Here is a 20,501-nt window from a genome sequence, read left to right on the forward strand (position 1 = left end):
GGACGGCCCTCAGTTCCAGTTTACTCTAATGTCCTACAACATCCTGGCCCAGGACCTGATGCAGCAGAGCTCGGAGCTCTATCTGCACTGCCACCCAGACATCCTCAACTGGAACTATCGGTTTGCGAACCTCATGCAGGAATTCCAGCACTGGGACCCTGATGTGAGTGAAGGGGGACATGCCCAACTGCCTGTTTCCCCTGGCTCTTCAAATGAGCAGGTCCTCGGAGTCGTGCTGGTGACTGGACTCCTGTCTTAAGTTAGGAGCTGGCCTGCCTGGTATCACACAGTTCCGTCTAATGCTGAGAAGTATCTCTCTGGCTCATCTTCGGGGGCCTGTGGGAGGAAGCAGGGGAATCTGGCACACATGTCATGGGTCTGCACTCTGCTGCAGGGGCTTTGTGGGAAGAGGCAGGACAGTGGGACTGGGCCCTACAGCAGCTTCAAACCTTGGGCCTGGAGGGTGGGAGTCCTACTCCAGCATCCTGCGTGCTCAGGGGTGATGACTTTCCTTGTCATTGTTCCAGATCCTGTGTCTCCAGGAAGTTCAGGAAGATCATTACTGGGAGCAGCTGGAGCCCTCACTGCGCATGCTGGGTAATGTAGCTCTTGGGTCTGTCTGCCAGCCTTCCACCCTATGACCCTATCTGCCCTTCTCCAGAATTCAGCGTCTTTTTTTCTGGGCTCAGTAAACTCAGTCTCCCTTGGATGTTTGCTGCTGCTTGTGGGTGAGAGAGAAAATTGAGTTTTTAAAGCAACTCTGAAGTCTATTGCCATTTTATCCCTGAAATCACCAACGCTGTGAAGCTGATTGGAGTTCACTCCATTTTACAAATAAGGTCACAAGGGCAGAGCCACACAGTCTGACTCCAAGGTCCAGACCCTTGCTATCAAGCTGCATTGTTTTAGGCCCTTCCCCCTCCTTTCCCTAGCAGCCTCTTGGCCACCTGGTCCCAGCCGTAAGGGGTCCTCTGCAGAACCAAAGGAATGATAGTGCCAGCCCTTCCCTTACTGAGCAGTGGGAGCAGTGCCTCCAGCCCCCAGGCTGCTCCAGGGTGGAAGGGAATGCACCTTCACGGACCTCACTCCTTGGCTGGGGTTTTCCTTGCAGGCTTCACCTGTTTCTACAAGAGGAGGACTGGATGTAAAACGGATGGCTGTGCTGTGTGCTACAAGCCCACCAGATTCCGTCTGCTCTGTGCCAGCCCTGTGGAGTACTTCCGGCCTGGCCTGGAGCTCCTCAATCGGGACAACGTGGGCTTGGTGTTGCTGCTGCAGCCCCTCGTCCCAGAAGGTCTGGGGCAAGTCACAGTGGCCCCTCTGTGTGTGGCAAATACCCATGTCTTGTACAACCCACGCCGGGGTGATGTCAAGCTGGCCCAGATGGCCATTCTCCTGGCTGAAGTGGACAAGGTGGCCAGGTTGTCTGATGGCAGCCACTGTCCCATCATCTTGTGTGGAGACCTGAATTCTGTCCCCAATTCACCTCTCTACAACTTCGTCAGGGACGGAGAGCTCCAGTACCACGGGATGCCTGCCTGGAAGGTGACGTGGGGAGGACCCTGGGGGTGGGGACTCGGCTGAGGTGAGGTGAGGTGCTAGCCTCTGTGCTGCTCTGGTGGTGGGGACCTCAGGACACTTGGTTTGACTCCTTCCCACTGCTGCTTATTTTGCTGAGTGGCTTGTGTCCAAGCCTGGTGCCTTTGACACACTGACCCCTTTTCCGTTTTTTACCCTGAGTCTGTTTGTAGTCAAGTAATACATAAGTGCCTTCTTACAAGAATCCAAGCATTATTTTTAAACAGCCAAAGCCCCCTTTATCACCTGTGTTTTTCCTACGCTCTTCCCTTGGACTCAAAGGCTTAGAGTCCAGTGAGGCTTTGAAGCTGGGTGGTAGACTTGCAGGTTATTTTCTGTACAGGCCTGACTAGGTTCCTGTGATATTACAGCCATAATCTAGTACTTCATGTATACACAGGTACTCCTTTAAGTACTTTACACCTGTTTATAAGAGCATTTTCACTGTTTCCATCATTGCTTCCCTCTTAGCGATGACGAATCAAAGGCACAGAGAAGTTGGGTAGGTCATTCTGATTGTGGACCCAGGCGCCCAGCCTTGCCCCTTGCTCTCTGTCTAGTTATGTGGTGCTGCTATAACAGAAATCCCATAAATGGTTGGCATTAATGGACAGAAATGAGTTTTCTCACAGTTTAGGTGGCTAGAAGTCCAAATTCAGGGCAGTGGCTTGGGGAGGGCTTCCTCTCTGTTGACTCTGGGGAATGGTCCTTGTGTCTGTTCAGCATCTGTTCCTCCACTCCTTGGTGATCTGCATGTGGTCTTGCATCTATGGTGTTGCATCTCTCTTCCCCCACCTCTGCTTGCTGGCCCGGTCCTCTCTGAAAACACGTCCTACACTGATAGGTCCTCATCAACATGACACAGAACCCGGATTAACAGCACATATCTAGGGGGCATAACTCAATTTATAACATCCTCACCCACTACACTATTGTCACTTCTGTCAGTCAATCCATAAACAGTTCTCTTTGTTTTGTAAAGACAACCAAGGGGGTAGTGGAAGAGAGGGTTCAAAAGTTTATGCAGAAATGGAATTGGAAGATGATGAAATTTTTTCCATGAATTCTTTGAAACCCCTTGTGCTACTTGCTGTAGGCTTCATTTTTGTAGCCTTTTTATAACTCGACAATGTGTTTATGAATCTGCCTTTTCCTTTCTAACTGCTCAGTGTTGACAGTGTAGATATTTCCAGAGCTTTATTGTTGTGTGTTTATGCCTGCTGACGGGCATTCAGCTTGTGCGGATTTTTTTTTTTAATATGCCACTTACGTCTTCTTGTTCTTCTGGTTTTGGTCCCTACTGATCAACAGATTGCTTAATTTTGGGCAAGGCACAAGTAGAGAAAAGACCCAAAGTGACTGAATATTGTGGAGCCCTTTGGGCTTTTATTTTAACGAGGTTACATAAGCGCCGGTGAGGCTCTAGTTGCCACGTGCTCAGAAGAAGGCATTGCCTTCCTCTACACGAGCTTTAATCAAGAAGCTCAAAGAATGGGGTAAAGAAAGTACAAAATACTTATCATGTGACAGGCACTGTTAAGGCATAGTGATTAAGAGAATTCGCTTTGAAGACAAGAGGCCTGAGTTCAAATCTCTGCTCTACCTCCATGGGTAAGCTACATAACTTCTTTTAAATTTCATTTGCCTCATCTATAAATTGGGCACATACTGGGACCTTGATTTCTAACCCCTCCCCACCACGAGTTAAATAAAACAATTGCACGTGAGACATTTTCTAATTCCTGATTCAAAGTAAGCAGCCAGTGACTGGTAGTGGTTTTTGTCAAGACTGATCATTGTAAGTTGTAGACACTGTCTTTTTAGCAGATGCTTGCTCAGAATCCCAGTGCTAGTAAATGGCCGTCAAATCCCAGGTCTCTCTTACTTCAGATGACGACGTACTGGAACGATAGGCTCTCAAGGGCAGGGTCGTGCCTGTCACTGCTCTTCCCCAGCACGGAGCTAGTGTCAGCGCAGGTGGTGTCGGATGTTTGTCGTTCAATGACATAGAGGGACTTGGGCTTCCCGTGTTGGAGACGTCACATGACTGATGTGGCCCCACGTCTCCCCCCAGCGCGCTGCCCAGCAGGCTGCTCTGGACCTCTGACTGAGGATGGTGACAGAGATACGCTAAAGTACTCTGGGGTATTTCCCACTTGCTTTGACCCTGTGATGCCCCAGTGAAGGCATAAGACACTAGATCTTGACCCAGATGATCTAAAACTCACGACAAATCCTTCCCTGTTGCCAGTTCAGGGCCTGGAAAGTTGCTGTTCCCTGTAGAAACTTGTGTCAGTTTTTTTTTTAAGGTGAAATGTAGGGAGCACGTACCTCAATCTGATTCTCCTTGACTTGCACATTCCATTCTAGTAGCCCTCATTCCTGTCACGTGGACATTTCAGAGTTTGAATTAGCTTCCCATTTTGTAGCCTTCACCTGCGACTTAAACGCGGCTGCTTACATCATACATGCAGCATGTGATTGTCTGAGAGGTTTATTTGTCACCATGTGTCAAAGTATGGGCTGTTCTTTCCTTTTCCCCCTTGGTTTTCTCATTTCCACCTCCTTCTTTCCTTGTAGGTCTCTGGGCAGGAAGACTTCTCCCATCAGCTCTACCAGAGGAATCTCCAGGCCCCACTGTGGCCCATCTCCCTGGGCATCACTGACACCTGTCAGTATGTCTCCTGCCAGCCCAAGAGATCAGGTGAGCACGTGCCACCTTCTTGTTGGACTGCACCAGGCCCATTTTGGGAGAAAGTGACTCTTTAATGGCAAGAGAATCTCTAAATTCACTGCCATCAAGTTGAATCTCACTCATAGCGACCCCATAGGACAGGGTAGAACTGCCCCTGTGGGTTTCTAAGACTGTAACTCTTTTTTAAAAAATAGCTTTATTGGCACTCCATCCATATATCACACAATTTAATAGTTCAACCATATCAAGAAGAGTTATACAATCTATTAGAACATTTTATTTTTCCCTGACTCATTGTTATTCATGTAATTTTTTTCCATTTTGGCAAAAATATACACAACAAAACATTCACCAATTCAACAACTTCTGCATGCATAATTCTTTGATTACGTTCTTCTTGCTATTCAACCATTATTGTTATCCCTCTCCAAATGGCTCCACCACCATTAAAATAAGCTCAATCCCCCCTAGAGATTATAACTCTTCACAGGAGCAGAAAGCCTCCTCTTTCTCCCATGGAGTGACTGCTGGTTTCAAACTGCTGACCTTGCAGTTAACAGCCCAGCAAGTAGCCACTACACCACCAGGTGTAATTCCCTGGCCTCTTAGAACATTCCCGTGTTTTTCTCACTGTGAAATGCAGCTTTAAATCAGAGCCTCCCTCTGTGTGTCTGTGACCACAGCCTCTCGAAACTACAGAGCCTCAGCATATGGTGCTCCTTCCTTTCCTGCAGAGAGACGCAAATACAGCCGAGACTTCCTGTTACATTTTCGCTTCTGCAGCGTGGCTTGTCAGCGACCAGCAGGCCTAGTTCTCATGGAAGGAGTGACGGACACTAAACCAGGTAATGAAAACTGAGCCGTCATCTTGCTTCTCGCCTCCTCAAGCCGACATATGCCAGCCATGTTGTCCCTTGGTCTTCTCTGGTTATAGTCCTTAGAACTCGGCTTTGGGTAGGCATTGGGTAGTACAAGGAGGAAAGTGGACTGAGTTCATTAATCATACACGTCTGTGGATGTGCAGAATAATAAGAAATGTAAGAAATCCTGGTGGCACACTGGGTTGCTAACCTTAGGGTTGGTGGTTTGATTCCACCAGTCCCTCTGGGGGATAAAGATGAGGCAGTATGCTTCTGTAAGGAATTACAGCCTTGGAAATGCTAGGGAGCAGTTCTGCTTGTCCTGTGTGGTCACCATGAGTTGGCATTGACTTAATGACAGTGCATATATAGGGGAGAAGATATACGCGATGGGACTTTAAAATCCTAACAGTGGTCCTGGTTGTGCTAAAAAGTTGCTCCAATTGAGAACTTTCACATTGAATGTGACGAGTCTACTTAACCCCATCTTGTCTCTGAAACTACTCCCGAGCAATAAGGTAATGGGAAAAGAAATGCAGAATCCAACTTTGACAAAGCTAGGAGGGGTCTGAAAGATCTGAAACTGAGCCACATGACTGCAAGTAGCACAGGAGGTCATACAGGGGTGCTGGTGGGGAACTCAGAAAGAACCAACAGAGGCCGTTTCTTCAAGGTGAGGAGTACACCTTGAGACCTCAAACCCATATCTTGTTTCAGCTACGAGAATTAGATGCACCACAAAGGGTGGTAGGAGCTTTTCGGAACCCATTGTGGTCCAAGAGACAGTCGAGGAAGAACTCCCTAGGGAATCAAGCCATAGTTGGATTAAGCAGTCTGGTCAAGTGGCAGGAGGTGATGAGACACTTGACCTAGAGCTGCATCTCTCTCTCGGCTGGGAGAGAAGTAAAGTCTAAAAGGACCTATGTTTGGTACTGTGTCATAAAATTCATGTTAATTAGAATGCTTACACAGTCCTTCTTTTATATAACTTTGCACAAATACTGATGTATGAAAACCTCAGCTACATAAAAACTGGGTTTGCAAAAAGACCCAGCATGAGATCACTGCGAAAATACTACAAGGGAAAACAGTGTTTCTTCAAGAAATGATGGTGGAGCAGGAAAAATAAAAGATAGGTAATAACTAAATGCCTTTAATGAAGTAAGTTCACACATGTGGTGAGATAACAGAAAATGAAATATAAGCTGCAGAGCTCAAGAAAGAAGTGGATTAAAAAATTAAAGTCTTCACAGAAAATGACAGCAAAATTGGATTCAGTCTCAGAGAGAAAATGAGGTAAGAGACAAGTCCGGAAATGGGGGGTAGTTTGCAGTAGTGAAAGATAAAGGAGATTCAACATACATGTAATTGGAGTTCAAAAACAATATAATGGCGCACACGCACACACAAATTCAAGAAAATTTCTTCCAAAACAAAAAATCTGAATCTTCAGATTGAGAGAGCATATCATCTCTCAGAAAAAGTGGTATAGGGGAAATAATGACATTTTCTTTGGAAGGCTGAACCAAAAAGATCAAGTTACTTTCAAAGTAAAAAGAATCCTATTAGTTTATTTTCGTTAAGTCTTTCTTTACAGAATATTATCCAATTTAGTGCTGGAAGATGAGCTTTCTGGGTTGGAAGGCTCTACAGCAGTGGTTCCCAACCTTCCTAATGCTGTGACCCCTTCATACAGTTCTTCAGGTTGTGGTGACCCCGCAACCATAAAATTTATTTTCATTGCTACTTCATCACTGTCATTTTGCACTGTTATGAATCGGGAGACCCCCGCGAAAGGGTCATTGGATCCCCAAAGGGGTTGTGACCCCCAGGTTGAGAACCACTGCTCTACAGAATAGCCACAGCTGGGAACTGGAGCCGACCCAGGGTCATGAGTATGTCACAGGATTCCCAACGCGTTGTTCCGCTCTTTGAGGCCACCAGGATTCAGGCTCAAATTGCTGCTGTTAGGTGCTGTCGAGTCAGAAGGAAACAACGCCCAGTCTTGCGCCAACCTCACGAATTGTTGTGTTTGAGCTCATTGCTGCATCTCATGGAGGGCCTGCCATATTTTCACTGGCCCTCTGCCTTTCCAAGCACAATGTCCTTTTCCAGGAACTGGTCTCTCCTAGGAGCCATGGTGGTGTAATGGTTAAACGTTGGACTGCAATCCGCACTGTGGGCACTTTCAAACCACCGGCAGCTTAGAAAGACTGGGCTTTCTACTCCCATAAACAATGACAGGCTTAGAAACCCACAGGGGGTCCCTGTGAGTCAGCATTGAGTTGATGGCAGCGAGTTTGGGAGTTTGAAGTTTGAGTCTCTCATCCAAAATATGAGTTTGGGTCTTTCATCCAAAATATGTTTGAGTTCGAGTCTCATACAAAATATGCTTGAGTCTAACATCTAAAATATGTAAGATGAACTCCGACATCCTCACTTTCATAGAACACTCTGGCTATACTTCTCCCAAGATGGATCTGTTTGTCCTTTTGACAGTCCATGGTATTTTCCGTTTTCTTTGCCAGCATCCTAATTCAAAAGCCTGGATGCTTCTGTCTTCTTTCTTCAGGGTCCACCTTTCCCATGCATATGAAGTGATTGAAAACACCATGGCTTGAGTCAGGTAACTTTAGTCCTCCAAGTTACATCCTTAAAGTGAAGATGTCAATCTTTATGCATTCCATTTCATTTTTTTTAAAATCCAGAGTGAAAACGGAAATATGTATTCAGTCCTCAGAATTTGGGGTTTGTACAGTGCCAACAAAGGGAAACATAGAAACCTAGATGGGATGATTTTTGGTGGGGATTCATTATGTATTTGCAGCTTGGTTGCATTAATTCTTCTTTAAGAATATAAGTGGGGAAAGTATTCCATTTTAAAACCTTAAAAGACTTCATTAACATATCCTAATTAGTCATCTGGAATCATCTTATATTTAGGAATCCTGGTGGGGTAACTACTGTTACATGTTGGGCTGCTCGCTAGTTGTAGTGACGTGACTTTCTACTCTGGGAAAGAGTTAGTTTCAGAAACTCACGGAGCAGTTCCATTCTGTCCTTTAGAATCGCTATGAGTCAGAATTGACTCGGTGGCAGTGAACTTTGGGGGGCTCTCCTCATTGGTTAACGTTCCTCTCCACTTCTTTTGCTGTTACATGCACCTGCCATCTTCCTTTTTGGAACAAAAAGCAGCTAGACAGAAGCCAGTCAAATAGCATCCTGAGACTAATGTTAGGGAGTCCGACGGTGCCGTGGTTAAGTGCTTGTCTGCCAACTTAAAGGTTGAAAAGTTGGAACTCACGGCCTCACCACAGTAGGACGATGAAGCAGTTGCTTCGGTGTAGATTTACAGACATGGAAACACTAGTATGGCTTCTACTGTGCCCTCTGGGATTTCTAGGAGGCGGGATTGACTTGATGGCAATGGATTTGACTTTTGGTAAGACTAATATTGTTTTGGAATTCTAAAAACTGACCTTTTGAGCTCAGAAAGATTAAAAGTAGACCACCTCCACTCAAGAGGAGTGGGGATGGAAGCAATTTTGATTCCAGGGCATTCTCAAGTGCTCGCAGCTACAGCTCTACCAGGGCTTTGTCTATAGTCATGTCTGCCCCTGTTTAATGTCTTACTCTTAACCTTCAGGGAGGCTTCCCGTTTCTCCTCCCCCTTAGAATCCATAGAGGACCAAATGCAGCACATTGCTGCAAAAAAGAAAAGCTAGATTAAACCTCTTCTCTATCATTTTCAGCAAATACAAAGTTTCATCCTGAATTCTATAATTGGATGTTTAATATATAGAGGAAGTTCCAAACTTTCAAATGGGCTCTGTGCTCAACATTCCTTTTATGTTAGATTTGAGACTCAGGATCCATGTTACTTAAGAAATGATGGCACAATTCCCCATCATTCCATATAAATAAAAGGTTAGATTTCCAGGTTAGCCCACAGTGACAGTTCACTCAGACTAATAAGTAAGCCACCTTATTTTCCCTTAATATTATGGCATGCTTCTTTTTGTATTTTATCATTTGTAAAGTCATGCTTAGTCTTAAAACTAATGTTAGTGTGTTATTTAACAGGCCCAAAGCTATTAGACCATGTTAACTATTGTGTTAGGCTGGGTTGACTAGAGAAACAAATCCAGAGACACTCATATATGTGTAAGAAAGAGCTTTATATCAAGAAGTAAGTATATATCAAGCATACATTCCAGCCCAGTTCCAGATCAAATCCATAAGTCCCTCTTGAGACTCACGCTGTCACATGCAATGATGCAAAATGCAGGGAGATCACAGGCCGGTGGCTGCAGAGTCTTTGGGTCCAATGATGGTGGTTGCATCACAGGGCCCGCAGGTCTCAGTGTGACTCCAGCAGCTCTCAGAGCGACTCAACAGCAGGAAGGCGAAGGCAGAGAGAGAAGGGGAGGCTCCCAGGACCCTCCTTCTGAGTAGGCCACATGTACAAGGAGGTCCCATCAGGCCGTGATCTGATTGACAGGCTAGATTCCACCATTACCTATCAAGTTGATAGGAAATTACATAGCTACCACAACTATTGTCTCCAATAGTGTCTAAAATCAAAGAAATGTGGCACTCTTACTCTACCTAATTATTTAAGATTTTGAGGGGAAGAAACTACACTCTTTTAAATCTGCCAGCAACATATTTCCTGTTTATTATGAACTGGCGATCTCAATTAGTTTTTCCCTACATCCAAGATACGTTCTACTTTTTCTGAGTCTTCTTCCACATCACAAATATACAAGAGATTCCATTTGTGAAAAAAATGAAAGAAAACTTTATTTTAGGACTTCTTTCCCTCTCATCGTTGATCTCCTTGGTTGCTATAGGCCAAGCTTCTTTTACGTATACCTGCATATTTTCTAATTCCACTTCATTGTGATGGCTTCCAGTTTTCCTAGTGTCATACTTAGTGCGTTCCAAGTTCCAGTTATTAATTGATGTTTGTGGCTGTTTCTTCTCATTTTGAGTCATACCTCTCAGCAAATGAAGGTCTGACAGCCTTACTCCATCTGTATCGTCATGGTTGGCTGCTTGGAGAAGGCATCTCTTCCTCGGTTGTACTTTGAGTCCCTTCTGCCCTAAGGGGCTCATCTTCTGGTATTATCTCAGGCAATGGTCTGCTGCTCTTCATGAGGCTTTCCGTATCTAACAATGTTCCTATTATCCACCCCTATTCTGAGATAAAGATTTTAAAACCAAGTGGTCCCTGTATCCCATATGAAGATTACCATATATACTTGTGTATGAGTTTTTCAGCACATTTTTTATGCTGAAAAAGCCCCCCTTGGCTTACCCTCGAGTGAGGGACCCACTTACCTGTTCTCCAGTGCAGTACGGGTGTTCTCCGGTCTCTCCTGCTCATCTGCGGGTGCCTGCAGCCTCTGTGGGTGGTCAGATGACTGCTGATATCACCGCTCTTCTTTTCTCCTGCACGCCCGCAGCTTCTGTGTCCGTGCCACACTGGGCAAGAACCTGCCCACTTCTGTGTGCTGATACCTGGGGTGCACCACATCCTTGTCAGATGAATGTCGATGCGGCTGCTTTTCCATTCTTCTCCAGGGCTGTGACCAATGACATCGCCTTTACAGTCTTACCATTACGATTTTCTTGGCATATTGTAGTGATAAAAGATGCAATTCAAAATGAAGACATTGGGATTATTGTTGGGCATGCTTCAAATAATAGCGCATCAACCATCACAAAGCAAAGCTTCAGATGGAACAAAGTGCAGTCAGAAAGTAACAGGGTGGGGAGTTCCTAATCTGCAACAGGTCAGCTGGATCAAAGGGTCCGTGCGAATGTGGAAAATGGAACATGCTGTGTGCTCTATCTGGTTGCTGTACACCCAACTCTGAACCTTGAAAGCAGAGTCTACATCGTTTCAAGTAACTCTGGAAAATTCATAAGAATTGACCACACATTACATCATAAAACCTCGGTATACTGTAAACAGTCGATGAGGTACAGTCAACTTGATCATTACACATGCAGGAAAACTAGAAACTGAAAACAGAAGAAGAAAACATCATCAGGACCCTTTCAAACTTTAAAATAGCATTTGAGTCAAAGAGGAGGTTGAAACGAACTGCAGAATTTCTAGAAAAGTAACAATAATGAAAATGCCATGTATTCGTGGGTTATAGCTAAAACAGTTTTCAGGGAAAATTAATAGGATTATATAGAATACCTAGAATATAGAATTATGTTAATATACTAAAAGAATGGAAATAAATTAGGCATCCAACTCAAGAAAAATGTGTAAGAGCTCTCAACTGCATCCCATCCAGAGCCCCGGGCTCGGATTGCAGAATACCATCACGCTGCTGTTAAAGACCCTGTAACTAGACTACCATTCTCTTCCATCATTGCAGGGGGATAAAGTGGCCAGGTTCTTTTATGAAGCAAGTATATCTTGGTCTTCCAACTTTGCTCATTTGATACTAATATCTGATGAATACACAGAAAAGTAAAATGTAAGTGGTGAAGAGACGTTTGTCAAAATTTGCTGTCTAGATTATTTTTAAAAGAACACTTACATTTTAAAAGTGGGTAATTTTTTACACCGTTAAAAGAACATTTATTTCAACTCTACAACTGGCATCTTGCTTAAAGAAGAAACTTTAGTCTCCTTGTTTAAGTCAGAAACAAGACAAGGATAAACCGCTATCTTATTTAATGGTTTGGGGATAAGCAGCCAATAGTCAGAAATGGAAACAAGGAAATAGAAAGTTTAAAAAAAATGGATTGGAGGGTTAAGTGATCACTTGCCAATTGTATCATCTCTTAGTAATCCCCGAGAATCAACAAGGATGAGTGTCATTCAGGAAGTTGGTTAGATACAAAATTCATATGCAGAAATCAGTAATAATCTTATATAAAAGAACATTTTGTTAGAATATAGATGGGAAAATAGCCTATGTATAATAACCGAATACGTACTTTAAAAAAATAGAAATAAATTTAACAGGAAAAATACCAAGTATATAAAGGACCATTTCATCTAAAGAACCAGGTTTTACAGGGAATCCAGGGGGAATGATCCCTACAGGACCAGTGGTGTGAGTGACGATACTGGGAGGGTAGAGGGAGAGTGGGTTGGAAAGAGGGAACTGATTACAAGGATCTATATGTGACCTCCATCCTGGGGGACGGACAACAGAAAAGTGGGTGAAGGGAGACGTCGGACAGGGCAGGATATGACAAAATAGCAATTTATAAGTTATCAAGGGCTCATGAGGGAGGGCGGGAAATGAGGACCTGATGCCGGGGGCTTACGTGGACAGCAAATGTTTTGAGAATGATGAGGGCGATGAATGTACAAATGTGCTTTATACAATTGATGTATGTATGGATTGTGATAAGAGTCGTATGAGCCCCTAATAAAATGATTAAACAAAAAAAGAAAAAAAAATTTAGTACAACACACACACACAAAAGAAGTAAATATTTCACAATATTGAATAATAAAAAAAAAAAAGAACCAGGTTTGTTGACATGAAGGTGTCCTAACGTTCCCTTGTTCTTATTTATTTATTTTCTGATGTGATGTGTCTGCTGTCACAGAAGGGTCTGGAGTAGACCAGGGTTGCTAGAGGTGGGAGCTGCCTCCCATCCTCTGCTCTTTGGACTGCTCTGAGGGCTCTTGTGTGTGCTTCGTTCTTCCCAATTCAAAATCCAAAAAGCTCTGAGTCCGCCCCTCTTCCAGGAGTTTCAGCCTAAATCTTCTCGGCTCCTCCCATAATTTGGAAGCATTCATATTGTCCTATTCTCCACCCCCCCACCTCCCCCCAAATGGGAGGGGCGGGGCACGCCAGAAGCAGTTCAGGTTAGGGAAACTAGGGTGGAGGTGTCCTGGTAGCCGCACTTTAGTGACTTGGCGACTTTCTACCATTGAGCATGCAGCGGAGGATGACCTGGATGCTGGCGGGCTGCCCCGCTGTGCTCGCATACTGGATCCAGCTGTGTTGTGTGTGCATTTGATACTGTTCTGATACTCGTTGCCGCACCCTTGCCCCGGGCTGGCTGCAGAGTAGGGAGGCCCCAGGCATGGCCAAATCTGGAGCACCCTGCCCACCCCCAGCAGTGCTGTCAGCACTGCATAGCAGCAAGGCCTCACAGGGGCCCCAGAGACCCAGTCTAGGCAGCCGTGCAGCGGCAGGTCACGCCGTCCAAGTCGCCAATGATTCCGCAGCCATAGGCTCCTCATTTCCCTTATTTAAAACAAACAAACAGCTTTATTGAGGTGAAATTCACATACCGTGAAATTCACTCAGTTTGTAATTTATGGTTCTCAGTATATTCATTAAGTTGCACAACCAGCATCACAACCTAATTTTAATATATTCCCATCATTTACAAAAGAAATCCTGTACCCATCATCAGTTCTTTTTGAGCCACCTGACCCTTGTTAAAAAATAATTGCCCAATGGGGTCGAATATACAAGATCAAGCAGTGTTTCCTTCTGTTGTCACCACTGTGAGCCAGAACTGACTTGACTAACAACATAGGGGTTTACTTCTGGACTCTCTTGTATATCTATCCTTACTATAAGCCAGTACCATATTTGCAGTGAGTATAGCTTTATAAGTTTTGAAATAAGTATATCTTGGTCTGACAACTTTGTCCACTTTGAAGGTTGTTTGGGTTATTCTGAGCCCCTTGCGTGTCCATGTGAATTTTACCCCGAGTTTGTCAATTTCTTAAAGAGCTGGGATTTTGCTAGGAACTATATTGAATTGGTAGATCAATTTGGGGAGTATTGTGTTTAATATACGTGCTGAAGATGAGCATATCTGTCTTCTTATTCAGGTACTCTTTAATTTCCTTCAGTGTTTGTGATTTTTAGTATATGTCTTGCAGTTATTTTATTAAATGTATTCCTAATTGCAGTATCCTTTTTGATTTTGTTATAGAATTGCCTTCTTAATTTATTTTTGCAGTGTTCATTGCTAGTATACAATTAATCTTTGTATATTAATCTTGTATTCTACAGTCCTTCTGAACTCATTTCTTAGTTCTAAGACTTTTTTAGTGGATTCCTGGGGATGTTTTGTATACAAGATCATAGCATCTTGCAAATACAGATACTAGGCCTTCTATTTCATTGCAGATGTTTTTTATTTCTTCTTGTCTACTTACCCTGGCTAGAATTTCCAGTATAGTATTGAGCAGAAGTAAGACATCTTTGTTTTGATCCTAACCTTAGAGGGAAAACTTTCTGTCTTTCATCATGAAGTATGATGTTAGTGGGAATTTTTGCAGGTTCTCTTTATCAGGCTGAAGTTCTCCTCTGTTCCTAAATAGTTGAATGTTTTTATAAGAGGGTGTTGGATTTTTTTCAAATCCCTTTTCATTGTCAGTGAGATGGTAATAGTTCTTGATTAATCTATTAATTGATTTTCAGATGTTGCACCAGCCTTATATTCCTGGGATAGATCTCACTTGATGGTGGCACATGGTCCTTATATTCCTAAGGGATATTGATCTGTATCTTTTCTCTGTGGCGTCCTACTGCCTCATAAAATGAGTTGGGGGCTTTGGGGGAGGATGGGCATTCAGTCTTCTTTACATATTTGGTAGAGTTCACCAGTGAAGCATTTGGGCCTGGGCTTTTATTCATGTAGGGTTTGAAGTGACCATTTTACTCTGTTAAAGGCCTATTCAGATTTTCTATTTCTACTGGAGTCGCTTTATGTAGTTTGTGGCTTTCTAGGAATTGTCTATTTCACCTAGGTGACCTCATCTGTTAGATTAAAATTCTTGAGTGTTCTGTCTATGGAGTAGTCGAGGTGACCCTGGCCACTTTTTTATTACCAATTTCAGTAATTTGAGTATTGTATTTTATTTTCTTGAAAAGTCTAAAGAGTTTGTCGATTTTGTTGATCCTCATTGCCCTGTTAATGCCAGCAGAGTCTGCAGTAATGTCCCTCTTTATTTCCTGATACTGGTATTCTTTGTCTTTTTTTCTATGTGTGTCTAGGTGTGTACAACAAGCTACCTGTCAGTTTGTTCTACTTTGGTGGCTTGTGTGTTGCTGAGGTGTTGAAACTATGCTGCCAGTATTTCAAATGCCAGCAGGGTCACCTGTGATGGGTTGTTTTCAGCAGACACTTCATTATCATAGGCCAATCACTAAGAGAAGACGTCATGTGTGGTGAAGCAGAGGGCCAGTGGGGGCAGGGAGACCTCTAGAGAGATGGGCTGGCACACTAGCTACACTGATAGCAGAGGACTGGGCATCATTTCATCCTGTTCTACATAAAGCCACCATGAGTCAGACTCATTAATAACTGTATGTATACAAATATATGAGCATATGTGCTTTTACATATACTTAAATATACATACTTACATGTATGCATAAATATTATGATGTGCACATAGGAAATCCCTGGAATTTGGTAACCCTGGTTGTGCTTTGAGAGGGGAATTGAGAGGGTAGGGAAAGGAGTGGAAAGGACACTTTCACTGATGTTTTTTCTCTACATTTTTATTTTTTCTTATAGTTATACTACCTACTCTAAAAAAAATGTTTAAATGGTGCTGATCCTAGGAAGATGCTGCCTGTGGCAGAGGCGCATGGGCCTGCCCTCCTGAGGTTCTTGAGTCTGGCTCGTGGTGGTCTTCTCCCACCTCTCTCTCCTTCAGAGCAAGCCAGTCAGGGCTCTGTGAGGGGAGCCAGGTGGGAGGCTCGGACCCTGCTTGGAGTGTCTCTGGGTGACAAAGTCTCTCTTCTCTGGTCCTACAGAGAGGCCTGCTGGCTGGGCCGAATCTATCCTCGAGGAAGACACAGCTGAGCCTGAGCTTGCCTTTCCCAGGTAACCTGCTCACCTTCAATCCCTGCCCTGCTAAGTCAGCCCAAACCCCTACTCCCTTTCTGGAGACTGGTTTTAGGGGCATTTGGCTTATGTGTCTGCAGAAGCAAAAGGGAGCCCACTATTGTCCCTAGAGGTGATAAACTCCGTACATACTCTCCTTGGGGTAAGGCCTCAGAAAAGCTGCTGGCTTGTAGGCAGGGGTTCGCCTAAGGGAACATCACCAGATAAGCAGTGGGGAGTGTCAGGGAGCCTCGGTAGACCCGTGTATATTCCTCGGGAATTTTAATTTAGAATGTCTACCCATCATTATCATGGTGAGGCATATCCCTTAGATCAGCGGTTCTCAACCTGTGGATCGCCACCCCTTTGGGGGTGGAATGCCCTTTCACAGGGGTCACCTGGTTTATAACAGTAGCAAAATTACAGTTAGGAAGTAGCAACAAAAATAATTGTATGGTTGGGGCTTACCACAACATGAGGAACTGTATGTAAGGGTCGCGGCATTGGGAAGGTTGAGAACCACTGCCTTAAACAATGTCGTAAAACAGAAGAAACTGACCTTGTGACAGGTTCACTAGTCCATGGTGACTGACATCTCACTCTTCATCCCCGCAGGACTGTGGGTACCATCCAGCACTGCCTCCAATTGACCTCAGTGTATACCCATTTCCTGCCCCAGCATGGCCGCCCAGAGGTCACCACCATGCCCTTGGGGCTGGGCACAACAGTGGATTATATTTTCTTCTCAGCCGAGCCCTTTGAGAATGGGGATGTGACTGGTAAGCCTGTTAGATCCCACGTTCCTAAGGCCACCCCAAGGGTTCTTGGGAAGAGCTGATGGTTGGACAGGCGTTTGGTGGCCTGACCAGCCTGGGAGCAGGCCTGGGCGCCTCGTTGTACTTCTCATAGGACACTTGCGTGTCTTCTCTCTTGCGATGCTTGCAGCATTGGGGAGGCCAGAGAAGAGCCCTCTCTCTCTCTCTGGTGAGTAGGTGCAGACAGAAGAGCAGGTGTGATCGGCATTGTTTATCAGCATCCACGGAATGAAGGGCTTGGTTAGGTCCCCGTGGTGGTTGAGCCCCCGGTTCACTGTGGCCCTGTGGGACAGTCGTGCTACCCTGTAGGTTTCCATGACTGTGGTTTTTATGGAAGGAGGTGGCCACACCTTTTTCCTGAGGAGTAGCTAGTGAATTTGAACCACTGACCTTTCAGTTAGTACCGAGTGCTTAACCCCTTCACTACCAGGCTCCTTTGGACTCAGTTAGAGATCTTACTTAATTCTTGTCCCCCTCACCCCTGGGCATAGTGATGGCATGCAGTCCACTAGCCTCGTGTTTAGTGTGTTCACAGAATTTTATTTTATTTTTTAACATTTGAAGTAATTGCCTGATTTAAAGCCTAGCTCCCCAGCTTTGCCTAGAACATCAGAAGATCCTCTAGGGCTGGCTCTGGGCATATGCTTTCCAGTTTGCCTAATGAACCTGGCCTGCTGCACGGAGTGAGGTTTGCGTGGGCGATCTCTGTGAACAGGCCTCCAAAGGCAGAGGCAGTGGAGGTGTAGGGCTGGGTGTCGGGGGTGGGGTGGGGGGGGTGGGGGGAGTGCTTCCAGAGGCTCCCCCCAGCCACAGGCAGCGCCATGAAGGCATCTACCTGCTGGCTTCGCTGTGCTCCTCAGGTCGCGGGCTGCACCGAGATGGGACCCTCAGACTCCTGGGCCGGCTCTCCCTGCTCTCGGAGGAGATTCTCTGGGCTGCCAATGGCTTACCCAACCCCTTCTGCTCTTCAGACCACCTCTGCCTCCTGGCCAGCTTTGGGATGGAAGTCACTGCCCCCTGACCTGGCTCTCAGGGGAAGAGGGCTTCTCTTGCAGAAGAGCTCACTGGATTGAGATTGGAAATAGCCCATGCTTCTGGAAACTCAGATCCAAGACACTTGAAGTCCCCTCCATTTCCCCTTGGTCCCTTTCCCCCATGGTTAGAATTCCCTCAGGTGGCCCCTGACCTGCCTAACTTCTTCCGAATCCTGTGCCACCTACTCAGTGGCCCTGGGAGAGGCAGAAGGGGGGTCCCCCCTTCCTTCCATGTATCCAGCACCCCCTTGATTTTTAATTACCAGGGTTGTGGGAGCCATGGTCTCACTGTTTTTGCTTTCAGGTTGTTTATTGGCACAGCTGGCCCCCCCATTTGCTCCTGCCTCCTGACCGTGGGTCCAGCCCTGGGGCCTACCTGGCATGCATTCATGAGCTATGTGTGCCGTGCTGTGTGGCAGTGTCTTGGGGCAGGAAAGCCTCTGGTCAGCCATTTTCCACCTTGGGCTGTGGGCCTCCAGGCTGTGGGCACCACCTAGTCCTGTGTGCTGCCAGGCACCCTCTCCTCTTCTCCAGCTTCCTATAGGCATGTGTCATGTCAACCTGGGACAAATAGACCCCAGAGCCGGGAGCAACAGGTCCAGGACGAAACACCTGTCTCAGTGTTGTCTGGGCCTTGCTGCCAGCTCGCTTGTGCTTTCCCCAGGCACTCCTCATGAGGCAAAATCTCACCCCTGCATGGAGATCTTTGGGCTGGGATGATAGTTTGAGGTGGAAGACTTGCAACAGGAGGAGGAGGAGAAACCGCCAAGAAAGTCTTATTTTGCTGGGCTTGGCAGTATTTAGGTGCACCAGGGGAGGAGACCCGGGGAGCGCCATCAGGCTTGGCAATAGCCTAGCTGTAGGCTGGGCAAGAGAAGGGACTGGTTCTCTTGCTTCTGCACACCCAAGGATCAGGGTCCAGCCTTCTTCCCCAACCTCTTTTTGCCTCCCTCCTTCCAAACCCCTTTCTCCCTAGAAAAGCCTAACATGTGGCTTGGGGCAAACAGACATGCTTAACACAGGTAGTATGGCCAAAGCTGTTCCAAGAACGGGAGTGGCAGTGCTTGAGTCTGTGCTTTGCCTACCAGCCTTCGCTGCTCATGGCCTCCGCCCTCCCTCTCCCAGCGCAGGGTGCTGGTGCCCTAGCTCACAGTGTGTGGCGTGGCCAAGTGCACACTCATGGCAGGGTTCTGGCAGGACCCTGGACCAGCTCCTCCCGGCCTCCTTTGCACTCAGAGCAGCTGCTGGCCTTGAGTTGCTGTTGCCCACCTGGCCTCCAGCATGGCCCGAAGAGAAGGGCCGGCAGTTCCCAAGGCTAAGGCGCTCACCTTTTTCTTAAAACCAAAGACCCATCTTGAATTCTGCTCCTGCCTTCCAGGTCCAGGGTCTGGAGTCTGTTGAACACACACACACACACACACACACACACACACACATTGAAGCCTCGGTTGCTGGGGACTGGGCATGTGCCTGTCTGAGCCCCAGGTCTGCCTGTCCACTGTGACTGTTGATGTTCCACGTCTCTCCCCTGGGTCCCTGCTGAAGTGGCCTCAAGGCAGTGCACGACAGGGCTCCATACGGTCCTGCCAGGAAATGCAGGGGAAGGACCGCTTAAGAGGGCAGAGGGCAGGCATCTGATGGGTTTTCTTTTCCTTGTTTTCTTGTTTTGGTTTTGAAAATTAAATGGGGGTTTTTAATGGGCATTTAAACTATCTTTTTCCAAATAAAGGTTTACCTATTTTCCCCTTCTGTTGGTTATTTATTAGCAGCCTGACAGACATCGGACTGGAGGCCTGGTGGCATGGTGGTTGTGTTGGGCTGCTCAGCACACAAGTCAGTAGTTCACAACCACCAGCTGCTTTCTCCTCCCTAAAGGTTACAGTATTGGAAACTCACAGGGCAGTTCTACCCTGTCCCGCAGGGTCGCCATGAGTCCGCATTGACTTGATGGCAGTGAAATCTTTTTTTTTTTTGGACGGGCATGGGGAAAGGGGTCTGTGAATGAGGTGGGCAGAAAGGTGGGGATGGAAACTTGATCCCGGGGTGTGGGGGTGGCAACCTCAGGCCCTCCATCTAGACCAGAGAAATGCAGGCTCATTTTCTCTGATAGCGAGGAGGCAGGTGGCTCCTCTGTGCACCTTGCACCCCTTCCTGCCTTGGGGCCCGCTGTTCTGAGGTCTGGGGGACAGACAGCGCTTGAGCAAAGCATCCTGCCCTGGCCGTGGTGGGTCACGGCTCTCCTCCCCATCCTTGAAGCTCTTCCTTCTTGCCATCTGCTGCTGTCACACCCTATCCACTGGCCTGCACTGTGCATTACAGGGGTATCTGTCTGTGCCAGAAAGTTGGGGGTAGGTGGGTGGGCGGGGCGGTGGCAGTACTTTCCACTTGGAGTGTGGCAGCTGTCTCCCGCAGAGTGTCTATTTTGGATCATCTCTGTGTTCAGGAGCCGGGGCTGAGCTGTCGGCCATCTGGTACTGCAGTGCTGCTCTGCCTGTCTGGCCACACTGGATATGCGTGTGGGTCCTTTCAGCTCCCTGGGCACCATGCCTCAACCCAGCCTGGGGGATGGGGTAGGGGTCAGGTGGACAGACTTCCAGTCCCAGAGAACCTGGTTACAGAAAGCCGCCTGGGGACTTTGAATGAACCTCTTCTCCACCCCCCAGTAGGGCTCCCC

The 20,501-nt window shown here is 46.3% G+C and overlaps 1 protein-coding gene across 1 annotated transcript in view; it reads left to right on the forward strand.

The window, feature by feature from the left end:
- The window catches only part of ANGEL1 (angel homolog 1), a 26,152-nt gene extending 6,582 nt beyond the window's left edge, over positions 1-19,570 (forward strand). The window contains exons 3-10 of the mRNA XM_013003743.3: positions 1-163; positions 528-597; positions 1,112-1,545; positions 4,159-4,282; positions 5,008-5,118; positions 15,909-15,978; positions 16,594-16,757; positions 17,654-19,570. Coding sequence (XP_012859197.1) covers positions 1-163; positions 528-597; positions 1,112-1,545; positions 4,159-4,282; positions 5,008-5,118; positions 15,909-15,978; positions 16,594-16,757; positions 17,654-17,814 — 1,297 coding nt within the window. The 3' untranslated portion in view covers positions 17,815-19,570. The remainder of the gene's footprint in view (positions 164-527; positions 598-1,111; positions 1,546-4,158; positions 4,283-5,007; positions 5,119-15,908; positions 15,979-16,593; positions 16,758-17,653) is intronic.
- Positions 19,571-20,501: the final 931 nt, after the last annotated feature.

This window comes from Echinops telfairi, unplaced genomic scaffold, assembly GCF_000313985.2.
Source record: "Echinops telfairi isolate 266 unplaced genomic scaffold, ASM31398v2 ScPeMD7_18;HRSCAF=68, whole genome shotgun sequence".
NCBI lineage: Eukaryota > Metazoa > Chordata > Mammalia > Afrosoricida > Tenrecidae > Echinops > Echinops telfairi.